Source organism: Acinonyx jubatus, chromosome B1, assembly GCF_027475565.1.
Source record: "Acinonyx jubatus isolate Ajub_Pintada_27869175 chromosome B1, VMU_Ajub_asm_v1.0, whole genome shotgun sequence".
Classification (NCBI taxonomy): domain Eukaryota; kingdom Metazoa; phylum Chordata; class Mammalia; order Carnivora; family Felidae; genus Acinonyx; species Acinonyx jubatus.
The window spans coordinates 198,352,362-198,372,340 of record NC_069382.1 but is presented as its reverse complement, the minus strand read 5'-3'; the positions used below and the strand labels follow the sequence as shown (position 1 = coordinate 198,372,340).

The window sequence follows — 19,979 nt, the reverse complement described above, 5'->3', positions numbered from 1 at the left end:
CCAGGGCTGGGGGTTCAGGGGTGGGGGCCCAGGGCTGGGGGTCCATGGGTGGCAGTCCAGGGCTGGGAATACAGGGATGGGGGTCTAGGGCTGGGGGGTCCAGGGGTGGCGGTCCAGGGCTGGGGGTTCAGGGCTGGGGGTCCAGGGCTGGGGGTTCATGGGGTAGGGGTTCAGGGCTGGGAATCCAGGGCTGGGGGTTCAGGGGTGGGGGTCCAGGAGTGGGGTCCAGGGTTGGGGATTCAGGGGTAGGGGTTCAGGGCTGGGAATCCAGGGCTGGGGGTTCAGGGGTGGGGGTCCAGGAGTGGGGTCCAGGGTTGGGGGTTCAGGGGTAGGGGTCCAGGGCTGGGGTTTCAGGGGTGGGGGTCCAAGGGTGGGGGTCCAGGGGTGGTGGTCCATGGTGGGGCCTCACAGGCAGCTGGCACGCAGCGGGTGCCCCGCAGGGGGAGGGGATGAAGGACAGGGCGCCCCAGCACCTGGAGGTACATGTCTACCAGCTCGTTCTGCTGGAGGATGTAATAGATCTTCCCCGCCTGCAGCCACGCGTGCGCCTCCTTCTCCTTCTTCTGCAGGTCGATGAAAATGCCCAGACTGCGTTTCGTGTAGTCCAGTGCGGACCTGTAGGCCCTGGGATTAGAGTGGGGGTCAGAGCGCGCGCTCCCGGGCCGGCTGTCGCCGGGGGAGCAGACCAGGCTCTTCCTGGTGCCCGTCTGTCGGCTTTGGCTCGCCCGGCGAAAGTAAGGGAGGCTTTTTGGAAGGAAACGGGGACGGGGAGCGGGCCATTCTGTCCCTGCCCCACTCCCCGGACACAGGCGCGCGACCTCTCTGGGTGCAGCGGGGAACGTGTGTGTGGGCAGAAATTGAGAGACAACCTAGGCCAGTGGTTCTGAAACCCCAATGTGGCCGTGGGACCCTATTCCCAGGGTTTCTGCCGCAGCAGGTCTGGGGTGGGGCCCGAGAATGTGCTTTTGCAGCGAGCTCCCGGGCGATATTCTCCCCCAATTTGAGAAGCAGTGATCAAGGTCACTGCCCGTCGGTCCTGCTGTGAAACTGAGGCCCAGGTGGGAGGGGCAGAGGCCCCCCAAGTCCTGTGGAAACCTGGCTCCTTCCCTGCCTCTCAGTGAGTCCTCAGCCGGGAGGGGTGTTACCAGTGACGTTCCCGGGACCGTCCATCTGATCGGGATGGTCAGTGTGGGCGTCACAGGGGACAGAGGACCCTGAAACCCTGCCCCGAAGAAGCAGGTGGGACAGCCAGGTATTTCCCTGCGGATGAGAATCCTTGTGGCCACTGTCCTCACATCTGAGGGGACAGCTGGGAACAGACTGCCTGGCCCAGAGCTGGGCTGGCTGGTGGACACTCGGGGCAGGCAGAGGTCAGCTTACAAAAGCCACTGTGTCACGAAGAATGGCCCAGAAACGCACGGTCTGCCTCCACTGTGGTGTGTATGTGGAGACGAGGGGACACCCTTCAGGGGAACCCTGTGCCACGAGCACTGGTGAGGACACCCCCAGGCCGGCCAGCTCGGAGCTTATCTGACACCAAGGAATGAAGTGGTCCCTGAGGAGGGGCCACCCCAGGACCAGGGCCGGGGTCCTCCCCGCCCCGCCCGCGGAACCGGCCCTCACCGCTCGGTGCCCAGGGACAGGTAGAGCCGGCTGATGGTCTCCAGGAGCTGCCCCTCCAGCACCTTGTCCGCCACCCTGCGGGCCAGCGACAGCTGGAACTCGTGGTAGACGACGCACTGGGCCTCGTTGGGCATGACCGTGCTGTAGAAGTGACAAAGCCTCTGGACGGCACGCAGCTGGCCTGGGCGGGGAGAACGAGAGGAAGGCATCGCCGTCACGCACGGCGGTGACATCTGCCCCTGCTGTGTGCCTGCCTCCTCCATGACTCTAGTGGGGTCGGTGCAGCGGGGAAACTGAGTCCAGACCGGCTACGCGATCCGCCCCGGGCCGCATAGCCAAGAGCACGCCGTGACGAGCCCGCTGGGGCACGTCACAGACATGGCGCTGACCGCGTCTACACGTCCCGGGCCCGGGGGTCCTGGCCAGCCTCTCCCACCGCACCGGGCTGCCTGCTTCTGCTTCACAAAACCCCTCCTGGGGTGACGGACAGGGGCTGCCTTCACCCCACGCCGACGAGGCAGGGAGCACCGGGCTGCCCATGCCGCAGGCGGGCACACTGAGTCTGAGGCACACAGCACGCAGTGGGGCTGCGATTCAAACCCAGCTCCCGGCGTTCCAGAGCCAGCGCTCCCTCGCGAAGCCAGGCTCCGGCCGAGAACGGCCAGACACGCTCCCCGCCAAGCGGACCACCGACAAGGACACAGAAGATCAGAACAACACGGTGACCGGGGAGACCGCACATATGGCGTTCTCAGTCGCCGAATCACCGGGCGACGCTCAGTAAATGTGAGAGCCTGACGTCTTACAGAGCATGATCTCCGGCGACGGCGGGATGAAACCAGGAATCGGTAACGGACGGGAGTTCGGGAAATCCACGAATACGTGGACGTGACAAACGCACTGCCAGACGGCCAGGGGTCGCGGGAGAAATCGCGACGGGAACCGGAAGGTACTCTGAGATGAGGGGAAGTAAACGCACGGCAGACCCTGACCCTGCGGGATGTGGGACGCGGGACAGCCGTGTTTAGAGGGACTTTCTAGCCGTAAATGCCTACCTTAGAAAAGAAGAAAATTTTCAGACGCAAAATTTAAGCTTCCGCCTTAAGGAACGAGAAAGACAGGAGGTAACTACATCCAAAGCGCGCAAAAGGAAGGAAAAATAAAGATTCAAGAGTAAAGATAAAATAGTGACGTTGAGAATCGAAAAAACAAGAGAGAGAAATGAATGAAACTGAATGACGGATCTTTGAGAAGATTCACAAAACGGACTCATCTGCAGCCAGACTAAGAAGAAAAGGCATAAATGATTGGGATTAGCCGTGGCACCGGCCTTACAGAAGGGTTTATGACAACAAAGGGCAACCCAGATACAACGGATGAACCCGGGGAGACCCAAGCTGCCAAAGCCAACTCAAAAAGGAGCAGAGTGGCCCTCAGGCTCCTCGAGGTTCAGCATGGGGCAGAGGGGACAACAGGCCTGTGAGCACAGACAGGACCCGCCCGAGGCCACCGGGCACATCTGGGGACCCAGCTCTTGCTTCTTTCTGGAGATCCACAGGGTCCCCTTCCAGGCTCCGTGAGCTTCCGAGTGTTCTACAACCCTCAACGGCTCCCCAGGGCTCTCGGGAAAAATGCCAAACCGCAGCCTGGGGTCCCTGATCCCTGCCTAGCGCCCCCAGCCTAGGTGCTCGCCACCCACCACCCGAGGCACCCACCCCAAACTCTGCATCTCCCTGCATGGCCCAGCTTTCCCCAGGGCCTTTGCACGGGCTTCACTGTCTGCCTGCCCTCCATCCTATTCTTGGCTAAACCCTCCTCCATACGGAGGTCCCACTAGTCGGGACCGGGAGCCCCTGTCGTCACAATGAATACCCCCGTTTGCAGCTCCCGTGACCCGGGCATCTGTTTCCCACACTTGGCGGCCGGCCCCCGTGAGGACCGCACGGGTGCCGTTTGTGGCTGGAGCCTGCACAGAGCCTGGCGGGGGGGCTCCCACGAGAGCCGCCCCGCAGCCGGCCTCGAAGGCACCCGCAAGTACCTGCGGGTTCCCGCCATTCGACACTCTCGACGGCAGGAGAGCCGAGAGCCCCGGGCGCGCTCTGGACGGACATGGGGAGAAGACGCGTTTTCTTTCCGCGAAGCCAGCGTGGCCGCCACTCACCTTCCAGGTGGTCCATCTCCGCAGCGACCAGAAAGGCCCACTCGTAGTAGCACTTGGCCTGCCGGGCGCGGGCCCTGTGGGCGCACAGGTGGCCCAGCCGCAGGAGCACGCAGGTGAAGTCCTGGCCGCCCTCCCCGCCCGGCAGCCGCGAGAAGAGCTTCACCGCCTCCCGGCAGTAGTGCTGGGCCAGGCCGCTGGCGCCGGCCCGCAGGCACAGGGCCCCCAGGTTGGCCAGCGCCACCGCCTGGTTCCTCCGCCGGCCCCGGCCCCGCGCCACCCGCAGGGCGCGGTAGTAGCCCTCGGCCGCCTGCCGGGTCCTGCCAGTCCTTGTCAGCGCCACGGCCGCCATGTTGGCCATCACGCCCTCCCGCTCCGCGCCGGCCTCCGCCCCGTCCCGCACGCACTCGAGGACGCCCAGGGCCACCGGGCTCCGGCCGCCGAGCACGTGCAGCCAGGCGAGTGCCAGCAGGTAGTCCAGCGCCAGGCGGCTCCCGGCCCCGGCGGCCGCCTCCGCGGCCTGCGCCATCAGGGCGACGGCCCTGCCGTGCTGGCCGTGGCCGCTGTGCAGCCGGGCCAGGCTGGCGCACAGGGGCCCGCGCAGCGCCCGGCCCGCGCCGGGGCCCAGGGAGGCCAGCGCCTGCCGGAGGTGGGGCGCGGCCTGGGAGGGCGGGCGGGGCAGGCGGGGGGCGTTGCGCAGGACCAGGTCCACGCTCCGGAGCGAGCCGCGCAGCGAGGCCCGGGCCCGCAGCGAGGCCGCCCTGACGCAGCCCAGCGCCAGGCGCGGCAGGCACCGCCGGCTGTAGGTGTCGGCCAGGAGCAGGTAGCAGTCGGCGGGCCAGGCGGCCTCCGGGGAGCCCCAGGCCTCGTTCAGGAGCAGCAGCCGCTCCAGGAAGGGCAGGGCCTCCTCCGGCTGCCGCAGGCGGGCGTGGTGCCTGGCCAGCAGGAAGCAGGCCCGGGCCTCGGCCTGCGGGCTCCGGCCGGCCACAGCCCGCCGCAGGGCGTGCGCCAGCAGCTCCGACCCGGCCTCGGTGCCGCAGCCGTGGCCGGGCGTCCCCAGCAGCAGGGCCGTGGCCTTGGGCGTCACCTGCGCGCACCTGTCTCTGTTCCTCTGCTTCAGGTGGATGGTGGCCAGGCTGCAGTACACGGCCGCCACCAGGAAGAGGTCGCCGAAGCGGCCCCCCAGGGCGCCCAGCGCCTCCTCGAAGTACACCCGGGCCTGGGACAGCTTGAGCCGGCGCACGCACAGCCGCCCCAGGAGGAAGCAGACTCTGGCGAGGGCCATGGGGAGGCCGGCCTTCTTGGCCGCCCCCCGCGCCCGCGCCAGGAGCCCGGCCAGTTCCTCCTCGTCGGTGCGGCCGCCGCACAGGGCGCTCAGCCCCGGCAGGGAGAGGTCGTACAGGCCGCGGAAGCAGGCCTTGTAGCCGGGTGCGTCCAGGAACAGCAGCAGCGAGCCCAGGGCCTCCGGGTCGGTCCGGTCGGCCCCCGTGTCCAAGCAGAAGGGGGGCTCCTCAGGGTCCGGTGGGCTCGCGCCGCCGGAGGCCGCGCAGAGACCCCAGGACTCTGGCTCCTCGGGGCAGTCCTGGCGGGATTTGAATTCTTCCAGAACGTTCTTCACCTTCTGTAGGGTCTCGTGTGGCTCTGGGTCCAGGTGAGGTGATTCTGCAAATCACCAAAACCCCCGGGTGGATGAGAGGCCGATCTGGGCCTAGGCCGGGGTAAGGGACAGACATCCCTCCGAGCCTCGGCACCCCTGTCAGCTGCTGCCCGAGCCTCCCCTACCTGAAGCCCAAGATTTACGCGCAATGCCGAGCCCAGCGCCTAGCACCCGGTGGGGACTCGGTCGTGGTTATGAGAATAGGGATCGATCTGGCCGAGCTTTTTGCCGAGTAACCCCTTCTGATGCTTCCTGTTTGAGAGCACCGCTCAGCGATCAGCGTCCTTTCCCCTCCAGGAAAAGCCACTTAACAGATGGACACGTCCACATTCCTGGCTGCCCCCGCCTCCGTGGGATTTCCTCAGCACTTGGGGGTCTCCTGTCGGGTGCAGGACTCCCGTGAAATCATCATGGGCCAACCAGAGCTATGGGGCAGCACGTGCTCAGAAGCCACCCCCAGAACTGATGAAACCCGCCTCGATGGAGGACAATGTTTGGGTCCCTGGTCCAGCTCTCTCCCGGGACCACGCCAGCGAGGACCCCCTGGGTCTCCACCTTCACCCTGGCTGCTTCGAGAATCTGAGGCCCACAGTTACTAAAGGGTTAAGAAGGAAAGGGATGAGGCGCTGGAGAACCTGGGGGCACCTGTACCCAAAAGTGCCCGTGTGCGGGGCTGTTGGCTTTGGATGGGTCAGTACCCAAAGACACAGCCAACGAGCAAAACAGCTACGCTTCCTGCTGGAAAAACACGAGCTTAAAGGGGAATTTGTTTGCAAGGAAAGAACCAGAATCTAAAGACTCTTCTGTTTCGAGTTCACATAAAAAATATGTTCAAAACTAACGCTCTCTTTATTCGTCCGTAAAGTCGGGGAATAAAAAAGAATTCACTGTGGTTCAGCAGCAAACGTCTGACCTGACTAATCCGACGTGTAGGTGCAAATGCGCCCCCCCAACCTCGCTGCCCCCACCCCCTCCCATCCCGGCGAGTCCTGCCCTCCTCACCCAGCAGAGGCCCGGGCTGGACGGAGGGCCCGGAATGGCCCCGGATGTCCTGAGCCTCCCCATCGAGTACCCCAAGTGGCCCTTCCCTGTTTGCGCTTAGGTGGACCCCAAAGGGTCCTCGGGCATTCAAGTCCCCAGGTTCTCCCCGATGCAGACCTTCTGTGGGGGGGTCAAGATGGAGGTGTGGAGGGAGAAGGAGGGGGTCTCCCTTACCAGCTCCCAGGGGAAGAAGCAAATCTTTGAGGGGCTTCTCTAGCGTGAGACTCCAAATCCAGCACCCCCTTCGCCCTCCAAACCCAGCATTTCACTTTCTCAAAGCCAAGAGTTTCAGATGCTCTAGGTTTCAAGAAAAGAACCCATGGCCAAGTACAGGCCCAGGACCCCCACCTTAGCTGGGGACAGAGTGGGGACAGCCACGGCCCGGGCAGTGGAGGGGACTCCCCCCCCCTTAGCTGGAGGGCTGGTGTGTTGGCAGGGACCACTACCACAGCAGGGGGGAGCTTTGCCCTCACCTCATCCCCTCCCCCTGCAGGACGGACCCCCTCCCGCCTTCCCCGACGGAGGTGTGAGGTCCCCGCACAGAGCCCCATCCGCACCCAGCTCTGTGGCTTCTGCCGGGCGTCATACCCCCGGGCCCAGCCCCTTGCCCGGAGGGACGCTGCCGTGTGGGGAGAACCCACCTTGTTCTTCCGGCGGCTCAAAGTCGGTCTCTTCTAATCTGTCTGAGAAGGGAGAGAACAGAGGCATCACCCTCCGGCCAGCACCTCCAGGTCGGGGCCATGTCGGGATGGGTGGGGACACCAGGACAGAAACACTCCAGTGACCTGAGGGGCTGGAGGGCTGGGGGGATCCCCTGGTCAAGAGGCCAAGCCCTTCCCTAAGCCTCAGTTTCCACCTCCTGAAAATGGGCTGACGCTAATTTGCTGGGAAAAGACGTGTGAAGTGTGATGTCAACTCTGACAAATGCACAGGGTCCGGGAAGCTAAGGGGCGCCTGGCGGAAGGGGGCCCCCAGAATGTCCCCCCGAGTGGGGGGCTGACATAGGTGCTATGGTCAAAATTTAAGTTTGCCTGTTTAGGAAGAGAAACCAATTTGTGGGACCTGGAAAGTTTAACTCTGTTACTGGTGGAAAAGTTCCCGATGTGCAAGTCATGTCTGCTCCAGGGCCGTGAGGAGTGTGTGTGTGCGTGCACATACGTGTAACTGTGCTCGTGTGTGTGCATGGATGTGTAGGTGTATGTGCATGTGGATGTGTGTGCATGCGTGTGTGTGCTGCCTTATTTGAGTGTGCACGTGTGTGCACGTGTGTGTGTGCACGTGTGCTTCAAATGAGTGTGCTGCATGTATTGTAAGCGTGCACACACATGCCGCACGTATGTGTAAGCATGGGTGCACATGCGTGTGCTGCACATATGTGTGAGTGCGTGTGCACATGTGTATACTGTGCGTGTGTGTAAGTGTGTGTGTGCATGCGCATTCACCTCCGTGCACAGGATGAAGGAACCGGCTAGATTGCACCCCCGGCCCCAGGCAGTCCCCCAGCGGGTCTGTTCCTCTGTCGCCTCTGTTGCCGATGACACGGCTCCCGCCCCCTCCCCCCGCATGGCAGCCGACAGAGGGTCCTTCCTGAGCGCAGGGCAGCGTGGGGAGAGGGAGCAGCACCATCTTTAGGGGCTGGTGGCCCTGGGGTCCGGCCCGGGTCCCTGGTGGTCAGGCAACCAGGCCAGCCCACAGCCACGCGAGCCCGGGCTCCTGGTCCTGTCATGGAGGGCGGTCACTGTCACCCAGACTGGCGGAGCAGCAGCTCGTGGGCCGCGGGCCGGCCCCGGTGCATGGCGGGCACGCCTCGCGGCCACTGCGGGCATCTCCCTGCCGCTCGCCCTGTCCCCCCCTCTGCCTCTGGCCCGCTGCTGTCCCTACGGGCCCCTCAGGCAGCAGCAGCACCTGTGCGGTCACCTTCAGGTGCCCCGGGGCGGGCCTTCTTGAAGGGACACGGGGAGGGGCGTCCTGAGCGGAGCACGGAAGCCAGAACAGTCCGCGCTCCACGGAGGGGGCAGGAGCCCGAGCAGGCCCGGTGCCGGCCGGCTGGGTCCCGGGGTCTCCCGGTTCAGCTGCAGACCCTCTTGTCCTTCTGGGAACCTGCCCACAGAAACCGTCCTAAGCACCCAGGGTCTGATGCAGGTCCTGCGACGTCCCCGCGGCCAGGGGGAGGGGAGGGAGGAGCCGTGCCCCCCACCCCCGCGGCGCCCTCACACCTACCCAAGCTGTACACGGTGCACGTGTCCGCGCCGGACATCCTCCTCAGCAACTGCCTGGCGTCCTCGTCCGAGAAGCGCCCTTCGTTGCTGAAGAACGACCTTTCTTCCTCATCGAGAAAAATCGTGTCTTCCAGCCTGGAGAGAAGAAGGCGCTTTATTCACAACAGCACGTTTCCTGCCCAAGACCCCCATCTGCCCTCTGGCGTGACAGACACCCCCGTCACACCTGCTCTGTGCCCGGCGGCCAGGTCACCGGGACAGAAACGAAATAGATCCGGCCCACAAGGCCCGTCTGGTCCAGCTGCAGGCAGACGGCCAGGAGCGGGAGAGGCTGCTACAGACACGGCGGGTCGTGGCAGCCGGGGAAGGTGAGCTCCTGGGCAGCCTCCAAAGCCCCGCTTCAAGTGCCCCTTCCCCTGTGAGGCGGGTTGTGACAGCTGCAGGCAGAATGTACGTATCGCACGTACGTGTGTGTGCACGTGGGCGTGCACCAGTATGTGTTACAAATGTGTGAGTGTGCACGTGTGGATGTACGGGTCAAGCCCTTCGCATCGCGAGCTCCCGGGCTCCCCACGACGCCCAGCACAGAAATGGGGCGCTCCTGTCCCCGCCAAGTCAGGGAGATGAAAAACGGGAAGGGGAGAAGGAAGAGAAGGAACAGGCATTTTTCGCTCGTGGGACTAAATCACCAGCGTTACGTGAAACTCTGAAACGCGCCTGGAAACTGGAAGGAGCTATTTTGAGACGTTAACGAAAATCTCAGAGTAGCTTCTGGTACATTCAACAGAACAACAGGCCCGTGTGCCTCAAAAACGTCAGTGTCCTAAAGGACCGCGAGACGAGGGAGGAGAGGCTGGTGGCACGAGGCCTGGAACTTTCTCTGGTTGTCCGGGACACGACCGGGACGCTGGCAAACCCCGAGTGTGGCCTGCAGGGCACTGTTCCGTCACCGTCCCCATCCCGAAGGGCGCGCGGCGGTGCCCAGGCGGGCGTCCTGGCCTTAGGAGACATGCGCCACGCCCCTCGCCGGGAAAGGGGTGTCCTGCTTACAACCCACCCCCGACGGCGTCAGTACGAGAAGGAAAAGCGGAAGACGAATGTGACAACGTGCCAACCCTTGGGTGACCGGGGGGAAGGGATTACGGGAATCTGACGCTCGTCTTGCAACCTCCCTAAATCTGAAATTTTGCCAAAATAAAGGGAAAGAGCAGAGGCACCAGGAGGTGGTTCATTAAACTAAGGATGAAAACCCAGGGTCTGGAACAGGGAAGATGTGCAGTCGACGTTTGTGGAGCGAACGAGGGGGTCCGCGGGGCTTTTCCAGGCTTCCTGCCCAGGCCGCGGGACGTCAGGGCCAGAGGACCCCTGAAGACGGGCGTGGGAGGCCAGGTCCAGACCCAGTAAAGGCCCTGTCCCTACGCCCACCTTCTCTGGGCTCATGACTGAGGTCTTGACAATGATGCTTCAAGCCCAGGGGAACAGAATTGCCACCCAAGGACGGGCACAGCTGTGCCCACTGACCGCTCCCCCAAGGACACCCCTGCTGCTGCCCAGGGCCGCACCGTGGGGACACTCAGAATTCTCAGAAGGGCAGGGGCGGGCATGTCACCAGCAGGGTGTGGGGGGTCCCACAGGGAGAGGAGCAGGTCCCCAGGGATGAGCCGTCGGAGACGGGGCCTGGGGGCCAGTGAGAGCCCCAGGAAAACTGGAGGGCAGGGATGGAGGGGGTGTCTCACGTAGGGGCACACGTGTCAAAGCAGACTCGTTCCGGAAGGGGACTGACAGCAAGGGGCAGCCTTTGACATCGGTGGTCACCAGGGTCTGTGTCGTGGGGGGCCTTGAAGGCCAGGCCTAGAATCTCAAGCACCTGACTTCGGCTCAGGTCATGATGTCGTGGTCTGTGAGTTCGAGCCCCGCATCGGGCTCTGTGCTGACAGCTCGGAGCCTGGAGCCTGTTTCAGATTCTGTGTCTCCCTCTCTCTGCCCCTCCCCTGCTCACACTCTGTCTCTTTCTCTCTCAAATTTAAACATCAAGAAAAGAAAAGAAAAGAAAAGAAAAGGGAGTGGCAAGGTGTATGGGGGTGAATAGTGTCCCTCAAAATTCATGTCCACCTAGGACCTCGGGAGGTGATTTATTCAATGAAGGGTCTTTGCAGATATAACCAGTTGAGGTGGGGGTCACACTGGGGTAGGGTGGGCCCTAATCCAGAGACTGGTGTCCTTATAGGACGAGGCTCGGAGACACGTGCTGGGGTGAGGAGGCCGTGGGAAGACGGAGGCAGAGACGGGGGTGACGTGGCCACCAGGAGCTGTAAGGAGGGCGCCTCCAGAGAAAGTGGGGCCCTGTGGCACCTTGACTCTGAACTCCTGGCCCCGTGGGCTGGGACGGAATCTCCACCTGCTGAGCTAAGCCCCCCGTGTGGGATGCCGTGTAGTTCAGAGAACAGCCCCGGGCTGCACTTGGAGGAGGGACACGAGGGGTCCAGATAGGAGGCTGACGCCAGCCCTGGGGACAAGGGAACAGGCGCCCGGGCGGTGGCGAGGGGGAGGGTCAGGGGTGCCATCCGGGACCTCGTCCACGTGTGTCACAGGCTGCCCCCGGGGGTAGGGGAGCGGGCTCGGGAGAGGGCAGGGCCTCAGCCACTCACTCAGACACTTGGCCCTGCACACTGATGACACTCGTGCGCACAAACCCGACCTGGCCCGAGGCCGTGTGCCGGCCCAGGCACCAGGGCAGGCCGGGCACCCGGGCGCCCAGGACCTCGATGACGTCACCGCCTCGGAAGGTCAGCTCTTCAGGCCCGGAGCCCTGGTAGTCTGCCACTGCTGAGGCCAGGCCCACCGCTGCGGAAAGGAGGCCACGAAGTCAGTGCTGGGGGCGCACCCCGGGGCTCTTGTCCAAGAACAGCTGGTCAGGGTTGCCGCGAAGTGTGGCCGCTGCACCCAAGGGGCTGGACATCTAGGGGCCCCCGGAGGGGGCGCTTCCTCCGCACAGCGAGCATGGGAAACTGAGGCCCAGAGACATTAACTAACTTGGCCCGGGGCCGTCAGCCCCGGGCTGGCCCAGGCTCTCCCTCGGGGCCTCGCAGCCACTTCACAGGTATACAGGGCCCTGCCAGCTTGGGGCAGAGCAGAGAGCACTGGACCAGGAGCCCAAGTCAGAGCCCCACTCTGGCCTTTCGGGAGAAGACCCAGCACCTAAGCCTCCAGACCCTCATGAGCTCACGAGGCAACATCAGCGGGAGCCTAGCCCACCCGTCCCAGGGCCCTCTGAGGTGTCTCAAGTGCGGCTGGAGAGAAAGCAGTGCTTGATGGGTGCTCTGTGAATGGGACCCTCGGGGCTCCCCGGAGGCAGCGACGGGGATGCGGCCCGGCTTCCCCGCACCCCGTGCGACAAAATCCGGGCCAGCCGGTGGACCTCTCTGAGCTTCGTTGTCGCAGCATGAGCTGCAGGGGATTCTAGCTACCCCCTCTGGCTTGGGGAGGATTCAGGGCGAGCACAGAAGCTTCCAGAATGCGGGTGCCTGCCCCTCCTTGCCCACGCCTTTCCCAGGGGAGAAAGGCCAGCGAAAGCATTTACCCGTCAGCGGAACATCTGACGTCATAGGGCCGCTCACGGAGTCGTCGATGGGGTCCCAGGCGACCCTGAGGGCCCACCTGGAGGGAGACAAGAGAGGATTTCAGATGTGAGGCGAGTGGATGATGCGGAGACGGGATAAGTCAGCAGCCCCCAGGGACGCAAGCAAATTTCACCACTTGCCACCACTATGCACCTACAGGCACACACACACCTGCCCAGGTGGGCAGCCTCAGACCTCGGCATGTGGCCGTGCCTGCAGGGAGTCCCCTTCCCCTCCTCCAGCTGGCCTCCTGAGAAACCTCCCTCCGTTAGCCCGGGGCAGCAGCCAAGCCATTGCCAACTACTTCACAGATTCTAAACATCAGGTCATCGACTTTCTCTCTTTGCTTTGGCTGCCAGGAAGCTCCAAGCCAAGTTAACGCCCCACGCTCAGCTCCTGAGCAAGAACTGGCATGCTACCCAAGCTTCCTCTGCCTTGGTTTTCATTTGTACAGATTTCCACATGCCTCCTTCCTACGGGTGCACGGTAGGCAGCTGGCTCCCTCAAAAGCTTTTCAGAACGAGCCAGAACACGAAGCAAGGGCTCCACGCTGCACAGTCTGGTGCCGTCGAATGCCAGCCCTGCCAGGGAATGTCAGCGTCCTCGGGCAGCTCGCAGCCCTGAGGCCCAGAGCTGGGCTCACTGTCACGGCCACACACCGGAAGCAACAGACAGGGTCAGGACCGGGTCTGCCTGGAGCACCGTCCAGCCCCTCTGGCTGAGGCTGGACCAGCGCCTCGGGGCGGGGGGGCGCGGTGGGGGCTCCAGGAGGCCTGACGACACACGGGACGGGACCGGCCGGAAGCGGAGACACAAAGGTCGGTACCTACTGATGAAATGGAATCAGAGGTTCCGGAGCGGCCACCGCTGCCGTGTCCTGGGAGCACGTGCCGGGGCTGGGCGCCTTAGAGTCCGCTGCTGGGGCTGCGTCTCCCTGGGGGACCCCCGCGGCTCGCCTCGGGGGCTGCGGGCCTGCGCCCCGGGGGCTGGTGGTCACTCTCACGTGGTGGTCGGGACACAGGACAAAGAAAGGGCCTTCGAAGTGACAGACAGTGGCCTTCAGTGTGGGACCCACCCGTCCCCGCCAGGCCGCACGCGTGCAGGCAGTCCTGCGGGGTCTCCCCAGCCCCGGTCTCTGCCGCCCCCGCCCCGGACTGGAAGGCCGGTGCCGGCCTGGAGTCCCAGCTCTGCTCACACCTGCCCGGGGAGCCTCGCTGAACCTCAGACCCTCGGGGCCTCAGTTTCCCTTCCTGTGGTCCCCAGGGTCCTGCCTGGCAGGACCACCACCGGGAGCCCGGCCACAGCCGGCCGGCCGCCTTTCTTCTCGTCCGCAGCCAGGGCGAGACCGACAGCTGCGTGTTCTGTTTGCTGCTGACCCGACCCAATGACGAGGCCACCTCGGCGCTCAAAGCAAGACCGCATCGGGTCAGGACCCCGGGATGGCAGTGCCGCTTGGCAGAAACGCTTTTTCTCTTCTTTCCTGGGGGCCTGGCCAGGTTTCTACAGCGAAGTGACAGGGCCTGGGCGCTTCATGGCTGGGGTCCCCCCCACCCCCCCGCATGCTCCTCCCTGCACGAAGCCCCCGTCCGTCCCGGCGTGCACGCCGGGGCCTCCAGGACCCTCCTGCGGCCCGTGGCCCCCGTGGCCCCAGCATGGTGTGCCCCCCGCCGACGTCACCGTCATCATGCAGCGCTCACCCTCCTGGGCGAGGAGAATCTCCTGTGTCCGTGTCAAGGCCTCCTGGTCCACGTGGACTTGGATGGTCGTCTCCTCGTCTTCGCTGGGCGCAAGCAGCCAGAAGGCCTGGTCCACGAGCAGGTTTTCCAGGCAGTGGTGAGTGAAGCCTGGGGGCCAGACGGGCCTGGTGACCGGCAGGCCCCAAAGGGAGACACGGAAACCTTCACAGGCCGGCGCGGGGGGAGCCCTGCCCTGCCCTGGGGCCTCGCGGTGCCGTCTACAACCCAGGTTGCCCCAGGTCTGACCACCCGGGCTGTGAGTGGACCGGCCGTGACCGTGGGCGACACACCGGCCTTCTGTGACCCTCAGTCTCCTCGTCTCTGAGACGGGACAAGAGCCTTCGAGGTCGAGTGTGCTGGGGGGTTGGCACAGGCCCCGCTCAAGGTGTGCAAGACGCCGTTGCTCTCATTGTCCACTCTGTCCGTCCTCAGACCCAGGTGGTGGGGCGAGGTCCCCGAGAGGACGCGGCCAGACCCTCGCGGATGCCTCCCAGCGGGCTGGGGGCGCTTTAGAAACAGAGCGCTTTGGATGAGCTGGAAATAACCCGGTCTGTGCTGAGCCAGTCTGAGCTCAGCGTCCCCCGAGGTCTGGCCGTGCAAAGCTACCACACGGTGCAGCGTCGGGAGGAACTCGGGGCGAGGCCCAAATGTGGGCACAGACGGGCGTGCCTCTGTGCCCCCACCCATCACGCCATTTCCCCCCCGAGAGCAGGTGAGCGAGCCCCACTGCCCAGGCCGTCGTGAGCAACCCTAACCTGAAGCCTGATCTATGATATAACATGCTAGGCGTGTGACAAGTGTCCTCGGGGGGCGGGGGGTCCCCATAACCAGCTCTGGGAAGGTCACCACCTTACCAAGAGCGTGGTAAGTGGAGAACTTCCAGATCTCTTCGAAAGTCTTAAACGACACCACAATCCGGTCCTGGTCACTGTGGATAGACAGCAGCCTGGCCGATAACTCCTTATGGGGAAGAAACAGTCCCGGGGGCCGTCAGGCATCCGACGGCTGGGAGGACGGAGCCGCTCACTTGACAGAAACATCGTGAGAAATGACCCAGGCAGGGGCGGAAGCACAGAGCCGATTCCTTGACAGCCCGAGGCCGGGGCCCTCGAGCCAGCCGTGGCTCCCCGGTGCCTCTGCCCAGCCCCGCTCCTTCCCTGAGCCCCTGGGGGCTCAGACTCTGGGCCCCACTCTCGGTGACTCCGCACCAGGGACAGCAGGCTCTCGGGCAGGCTGCGCTCTCAGCCCCGCGCAGCCCCTTGTCTCCCAGCCCCTCCCGCGGCACTGATGCAGGTGGCCACGCTCACCTTGCACCCGTCTCCTCTGACCCCCGTCCCGTGAACTAACTCCCCTGCTGGTGATGGGGCGTTGGAATAACACCAGCAGGTACGAGGCACAGCGTCGTGGGTCCCGGGGAAGGGGAGCTACCAGGGCCCCACCTGACACGCTGACGATGGAAGCCACTCTTCTAATCGGGAGCCCGACCCTCGGTAAGCGGCCCGCGGGATTCGGCCGCTTGCCTGGCCCCACGAAGGGCGGCCAGTCCCGGGGCACCACGCTGGTGCTCGCGTGCCGTCTGGACCTCCCCCTCCTCCCGGGGCCACCCCTGGCCTCTGTCCCCGTTCTCAAGCCCGGAGCCCCTGCTCCTTCGCTCCCGCGGGCTCGTTTTCCACCCAGAGGAGCCAGACTCACCCCCAGCACGCTGGCCACTTCCCGGCTGTCATTCTCCAGCAGGCGGAGCCGGGCCCGCATTGCCCGCTGCAGGCTGGGGTCTGGAAGCCCCGTCTTCCTCCGCACGGCCAGCAGCTGCAGGGTCAGGTCTGGAAGGGGCCAGCGCCCAGCGAGCACTCAGCAAAGTCACGGGAGTCACCGTGACCTCCAGCCCCGACCTCTCCCACCGCCGAGCTCCAGACGGGGGCGTTCGAGTGTCAGCAGGCCCCCCAGAACCCACCGTCCTGCCCCCAAACTGACCCTTCCGCCTCTGTCCCATTTCCAGAAGGGCCCCCAGCCTCCTCCCTGCAGACCAAGGACAGCTCCCTGCACCACATGGCACGTGGGTCCACCAGTGAGCTGTAAAACCAGGCCCCACCCACCGTGGCACCCCTCCCCGGGGCCCCGGGTCACGCCCCCCCCTCCAGACCATTCTCTGGTCCACGGAGAGCCGGGGGGTCCCTGACACTGAGCTCTGGCTCGCTGTCTGCCCCAGCTCTCGGCACCCCCCCAGGCAGTGCCATCCGGTGTCCTGAAGGGCGGCTGCCAGCCGTGCGGGGCCGTCGAGCTCTGGAAATGTGGCCAGTGCATCCGTGGGAACTAGATTTTAAATTTCATTTAAGTTAAATCGGAACAAAAACTGCGTGGCTGTATTGGATGGTACAGCTGCAATTATTTTCCATTATCAGATAAACTAAGACACAAACCCTTCCCATCTTCCCACCAGCAGAGCCTTGAGCCTCTGGCCCTGCTCCCCCCCAGCCTCTTCTGTCCCTCCCATCTAGCCTGCGGCCTCCCTGCTGCCCTAGGACATGAGGACATCCCCCACCCTGCCCCAGGGCCTTTGCACTCACCACATCCTCCACCTAAAGCACTCTCTCCCAGATCAAATCCTGGCCTGCCTGCCTGGCTGCCCTACAATTCAGATCTCGGCTCAAGTGCCCCAAGCCCACCCCCACCCTTGTCCTCCTAAGAGGCCTCCGAACCAGGCTACGGAGATCCCCGGGGCATGGACTGCTCCAAAGAGGGGGATGATGCAGGAGGAGAAGAGAGGGGGAAGGGAGAGAGAAAGGTGGGGGCGGAGAAAGAGAACAAGGGAGATGGGGAGGGGAGTACAGGGGAAGGGAGGGGAGAGGAGGGCGGTATGGAGACTTCTGGAACCTGGAATCGGCCCCACTCCCCCAGCAGGAAGCGTGGCCGACATTTCACAACTGGTTCTAAGATGTGCCCCTGCTCCCGAAGAGGGCGGGGCTGCAAACCAGACCCAGAAATAATCTGCTGCTTGCTCAACGCGCCCGGTCATCCCGAGTGACCACAAGGCAGAGCCAGCTGCCCGGAAAGAAAGTCGGAAGAGGAGGGTGGTGAGGCAAAGGTGAGCCACTAACAGCGCTGGGGTTCCTGTGCCACCACAGCTGGGGGTCAGGAGCAGGGGCTCAGGGGTAGGGGGCTTCTGCCCGCCCCTTCCCCCCACCACCCAGGGCTGTCTCCCGCATTTGCGCCCCGCAGAAAGCTCCCTGGCCCTCGGGGCCCCCTCCCCAGAAGTCAGTCCTCGGCCGCCGCTCCCAAGGGCCCTGCTCCTTCCTCTGCGTCCCTAACCCGGTCATGTCCCACCTGTGACGCCTCCCCTGAGTGTCACTTCCCCTGCATGTGGTCCAGCCTACTGGGCCGTGTCCCCTCCTCGGGCAGATGCAAACACAGACTCCACAGAAGCCCTTTCCAAAGGCAGACAAACTCCAGCCTTCGGGCCCCAAGTGGAAATGCAGAGTCCTGGGCCCTCCCCCAGCGGGGCTGGATGGGGACCTGGGCACGGGACCCGGCCATCTGCATCTAGGCAGTCTCCCTACATCCCCAGGCAGGAAGTCTGGGGACCACACTTTGAAAATCACTGGGTTAGGGGCGCCTGGGTGGCTAAGCGTCTGACTTCAGCTCAGGTCATGATCTCACGGTCCGTGAGTTTGAGCCCTGCATTGGGCTCTGTGCTGACAGCTCGGAGCCCGGAGCCTGCTTGGGATTCTGTGTCTCCCTCTCTCTCTCTCTCTCTCTCTCTCTCTGTCCCTCCCCTGCTCACACTCTGTTTCTTTCTGTCTCAAAAATAAATAAACATTAAAAAAAAAAAGAAGAAGAGAAAATCTCTGCGTTAGACTTTCCTGAACCCGCAGGCCATGGGACAGTGAGGGTGGGCACAAGGGGGGGCGCCCAGGGACCCCACATTCACGTCCCCACCCACACTGAACCCTGTGGCGCCATGTGGCATGTGAGGACATCTACCTGTGGGGCAGGTTCCCATCTGGCCAGGAGGGGTCCCAGCAGCCGGCCCAGAGCCGCCAGGGGCCGGGGAGGCATCTGTAACACAGCAGGTTTGGGGATCAAGGTCAGAACAGGCACAAACCCCCCCAATATTTCTGGAGGAAAAGAGGTGTGTCCGCACACGTGCGAGGGGATGAGGACGGGCGGGTGTGAGGGTCTCCCTGTGCTGCAACAAACGGCATGAGTGTTGTCTTGCTGTGCCGGAGTCTAGAAAGTTCTCACCGGCTAAAACCAAGGTTTCAGCAGAGCCGGCTCCTGCTGGAGGCTCCGGGGGGTGGGGGGGGTGGTCTGTCTCCAGCTCGTCCGCCCCCCTCGATCTCTGGTTCTTCCTCCAGTCTCAGAGCCAGAAGCCCGGCAGCCTCAGTGTCTCTGATTCTGACCCTGAGGTTTTTTTCCCATCTTGGGATCCTCGACCTACCCCCACCCCTAAAATCACTTCTGCCATACATTCTGGGGATTAGGACGTGGACTTCTTTGGGGCCACCGTTCTGCTGACCCCAGAGGAGAGGTGACAGCCCGGAAGGAACCCAGAGTCCGGGGCAGACAAGGCTGTGTCCTGTTCAGTCTGCACCAGTCGCTGACCGAGGGTGAACCGCGCCCCCTCGGCCTTGTGAGGTGAGTAGGGCGCGGCTGACAACCCGGCTAGGGTTGTGGACACACCCCGAAGTGCAGGGTCGGTGGAGGGGGCTCACGCGGGGGCCAGAGGGGAGGACGGGCTCCACAACTGAGCGACAGCCAGGAGTCTGCTGACCGGGCAGGTGTCTGACTGCAGGACCCCTCCCCCTTGGGTATCGGCACCACCCTGGCCCCTTCCGTGTCCCTCACACCCGGAAGGACCGAGATGACAGACGTGATGTGCCTTGTGAAGCTCTGTTCCCATCTCCCAGTGCATCCATCATCCACTGGCCACTCAGCTGGGCATCCCCTTGGGCAAGCCCCCTTTGGGAGACCCCCAACGGGCAGCCACGCAGGGGGCCGGGAGGAGGGAGGAGACGTGAGGACAGGGGAGCCTGGGGAAGGGCAGGAGGCACAGGCCGTCCCTGCCTCGGGGAGGGTCTTTCCCCTCCTTCCCTCATCTCCAGAGCCCAAGGAGGTAGACAGCGGGGTCCTGGAGATCCCCTTGCCACCCCTCAGGTTCCCAAGTGGGGAAACCGAGGCCCAAGTCAAGCCAGTGGCAATCAGGATTACACCAGGGCCCGGGCAGGAGCGCGGCCATGCTTCTCAGAACAGCCTCCTGAGCCCACGTCTCTGGGTTCATCTCCCCCCTCACCGAAAGAGGCCCGGACTGGTCCTTGCCCGGTCCTTCCTGGCCACTGGGCCCCTCCCAGGGCGTCCTCCTCAAAGGAATGGGGCGGTCCCATGCTGAGCAACCCCAGGGCTTTATGTCCTGAGGACAAAGCAGGACTGCGGGAATGCAAAGGTTTGTAACAGAGCCATTCATCGAGGTGCAGCCGTTCTAGAACTTTCCCAGCCCCCTTCCCCTTCGCCAAGCCAAGTTCTGCTATCGTGGACACGCGCCCCTGGAGACACACTAGCTGGGCCCCCGTCTCTCGCAGGGTGCGAGGGCACTCACTGGGCACGGGACTCTGTTTCGACACACACCCTGGCCGCAGACACGGCTCCGTCCGCGGGCAGCTGGACAACAGGGAGGACGGCCCGCACTATACTCACCACCTCTGACCACAGCCTGGGCTTCCTCGGGCCCCACACGCTCCCAGGCGACCGACGAGCTCACGGCCACTCTCTGGACCTCGTGGCCGCGGCCACCGCCTCCCGAGGGCCCCGCAGGCCCCCTCCCCATCGGGGCCGGCCCCTCGCCAGCCGCGTCCCCTGGACCCTCCATGACGGGCGGCGGCACCATCAGCACCGGGGGCTCCGCATGCCCGCTGGCCGCTGTGGGGAGAGCAG

The 19,979-nt window shown here is 64.2% G+C and overlaps 1 protein-coding gene across 4 annotated transcripts in view; it reads right to left on the bottom strand.

Annotated features, from left to right (window-relative positions):
- SH3TC1 (SH3 domain and tetratricopeptide repeats 1) overlaps positions 1–19,979 on the bottom strand; it is a 47,129-nt gene that overhangs the window by 7,059 nt on the left and 20,091 nt on the right. For 3 of the 4 annotated variants that reach the window (XM_053217651.1, XM_053217649.1, XM_053217650.1), the window contains exons 2-14: positions 19,743–19,964; positions 18,033–18,107; positions 15,747–15,874; positions 14,909–15,014; positions 14,016–14,162; positions 13,149–13,353; positions 12,279–12,355; positions 11,347–11,542; positions 8,700–8,833; positions 7,121–7,162; positions 3,785–5,443; positions 1,624–1,804; positions 474–624 (exon numbers count right to left, since the gene is read on the bottom strand). In XM_053217651.1, the coding sequence (XP_053073626.1) occupies positions 474–624; positions 1,624–1,804; positions 3,785–5,443; positions 7,121–7,162; positions 8,700–8,833; positions 11,347–11,542; positions 12,279–12,355; positions 13,149–13,353; positions 14,016–14,162; positions 14,909–15,014; positions 15,747–15,874; positions 18,033–18,107; positions 19,743–19,932 (3,291 nt within the window). In that variant the 5' untranslated portion in view covers positions 19,933–19,964. The remainder of the gene's footprint in view (positions 1–473; positions 625–1,623; positions 1,805–3,784; positions 5,444–7,120; positions 7,163–8,699; positions 8,834–11,346; positions 11,543–12,278; positions 12,356–13,148; positions 13,354–14,015; positions 14,163–14,908; positions 15,015–15,746; positions 15,875–18,032; positions 18,108–19,742; positions 19,965–19,979) is intronic. The other variant, XM_027072864.2, reaches the window with a different exon arrangement.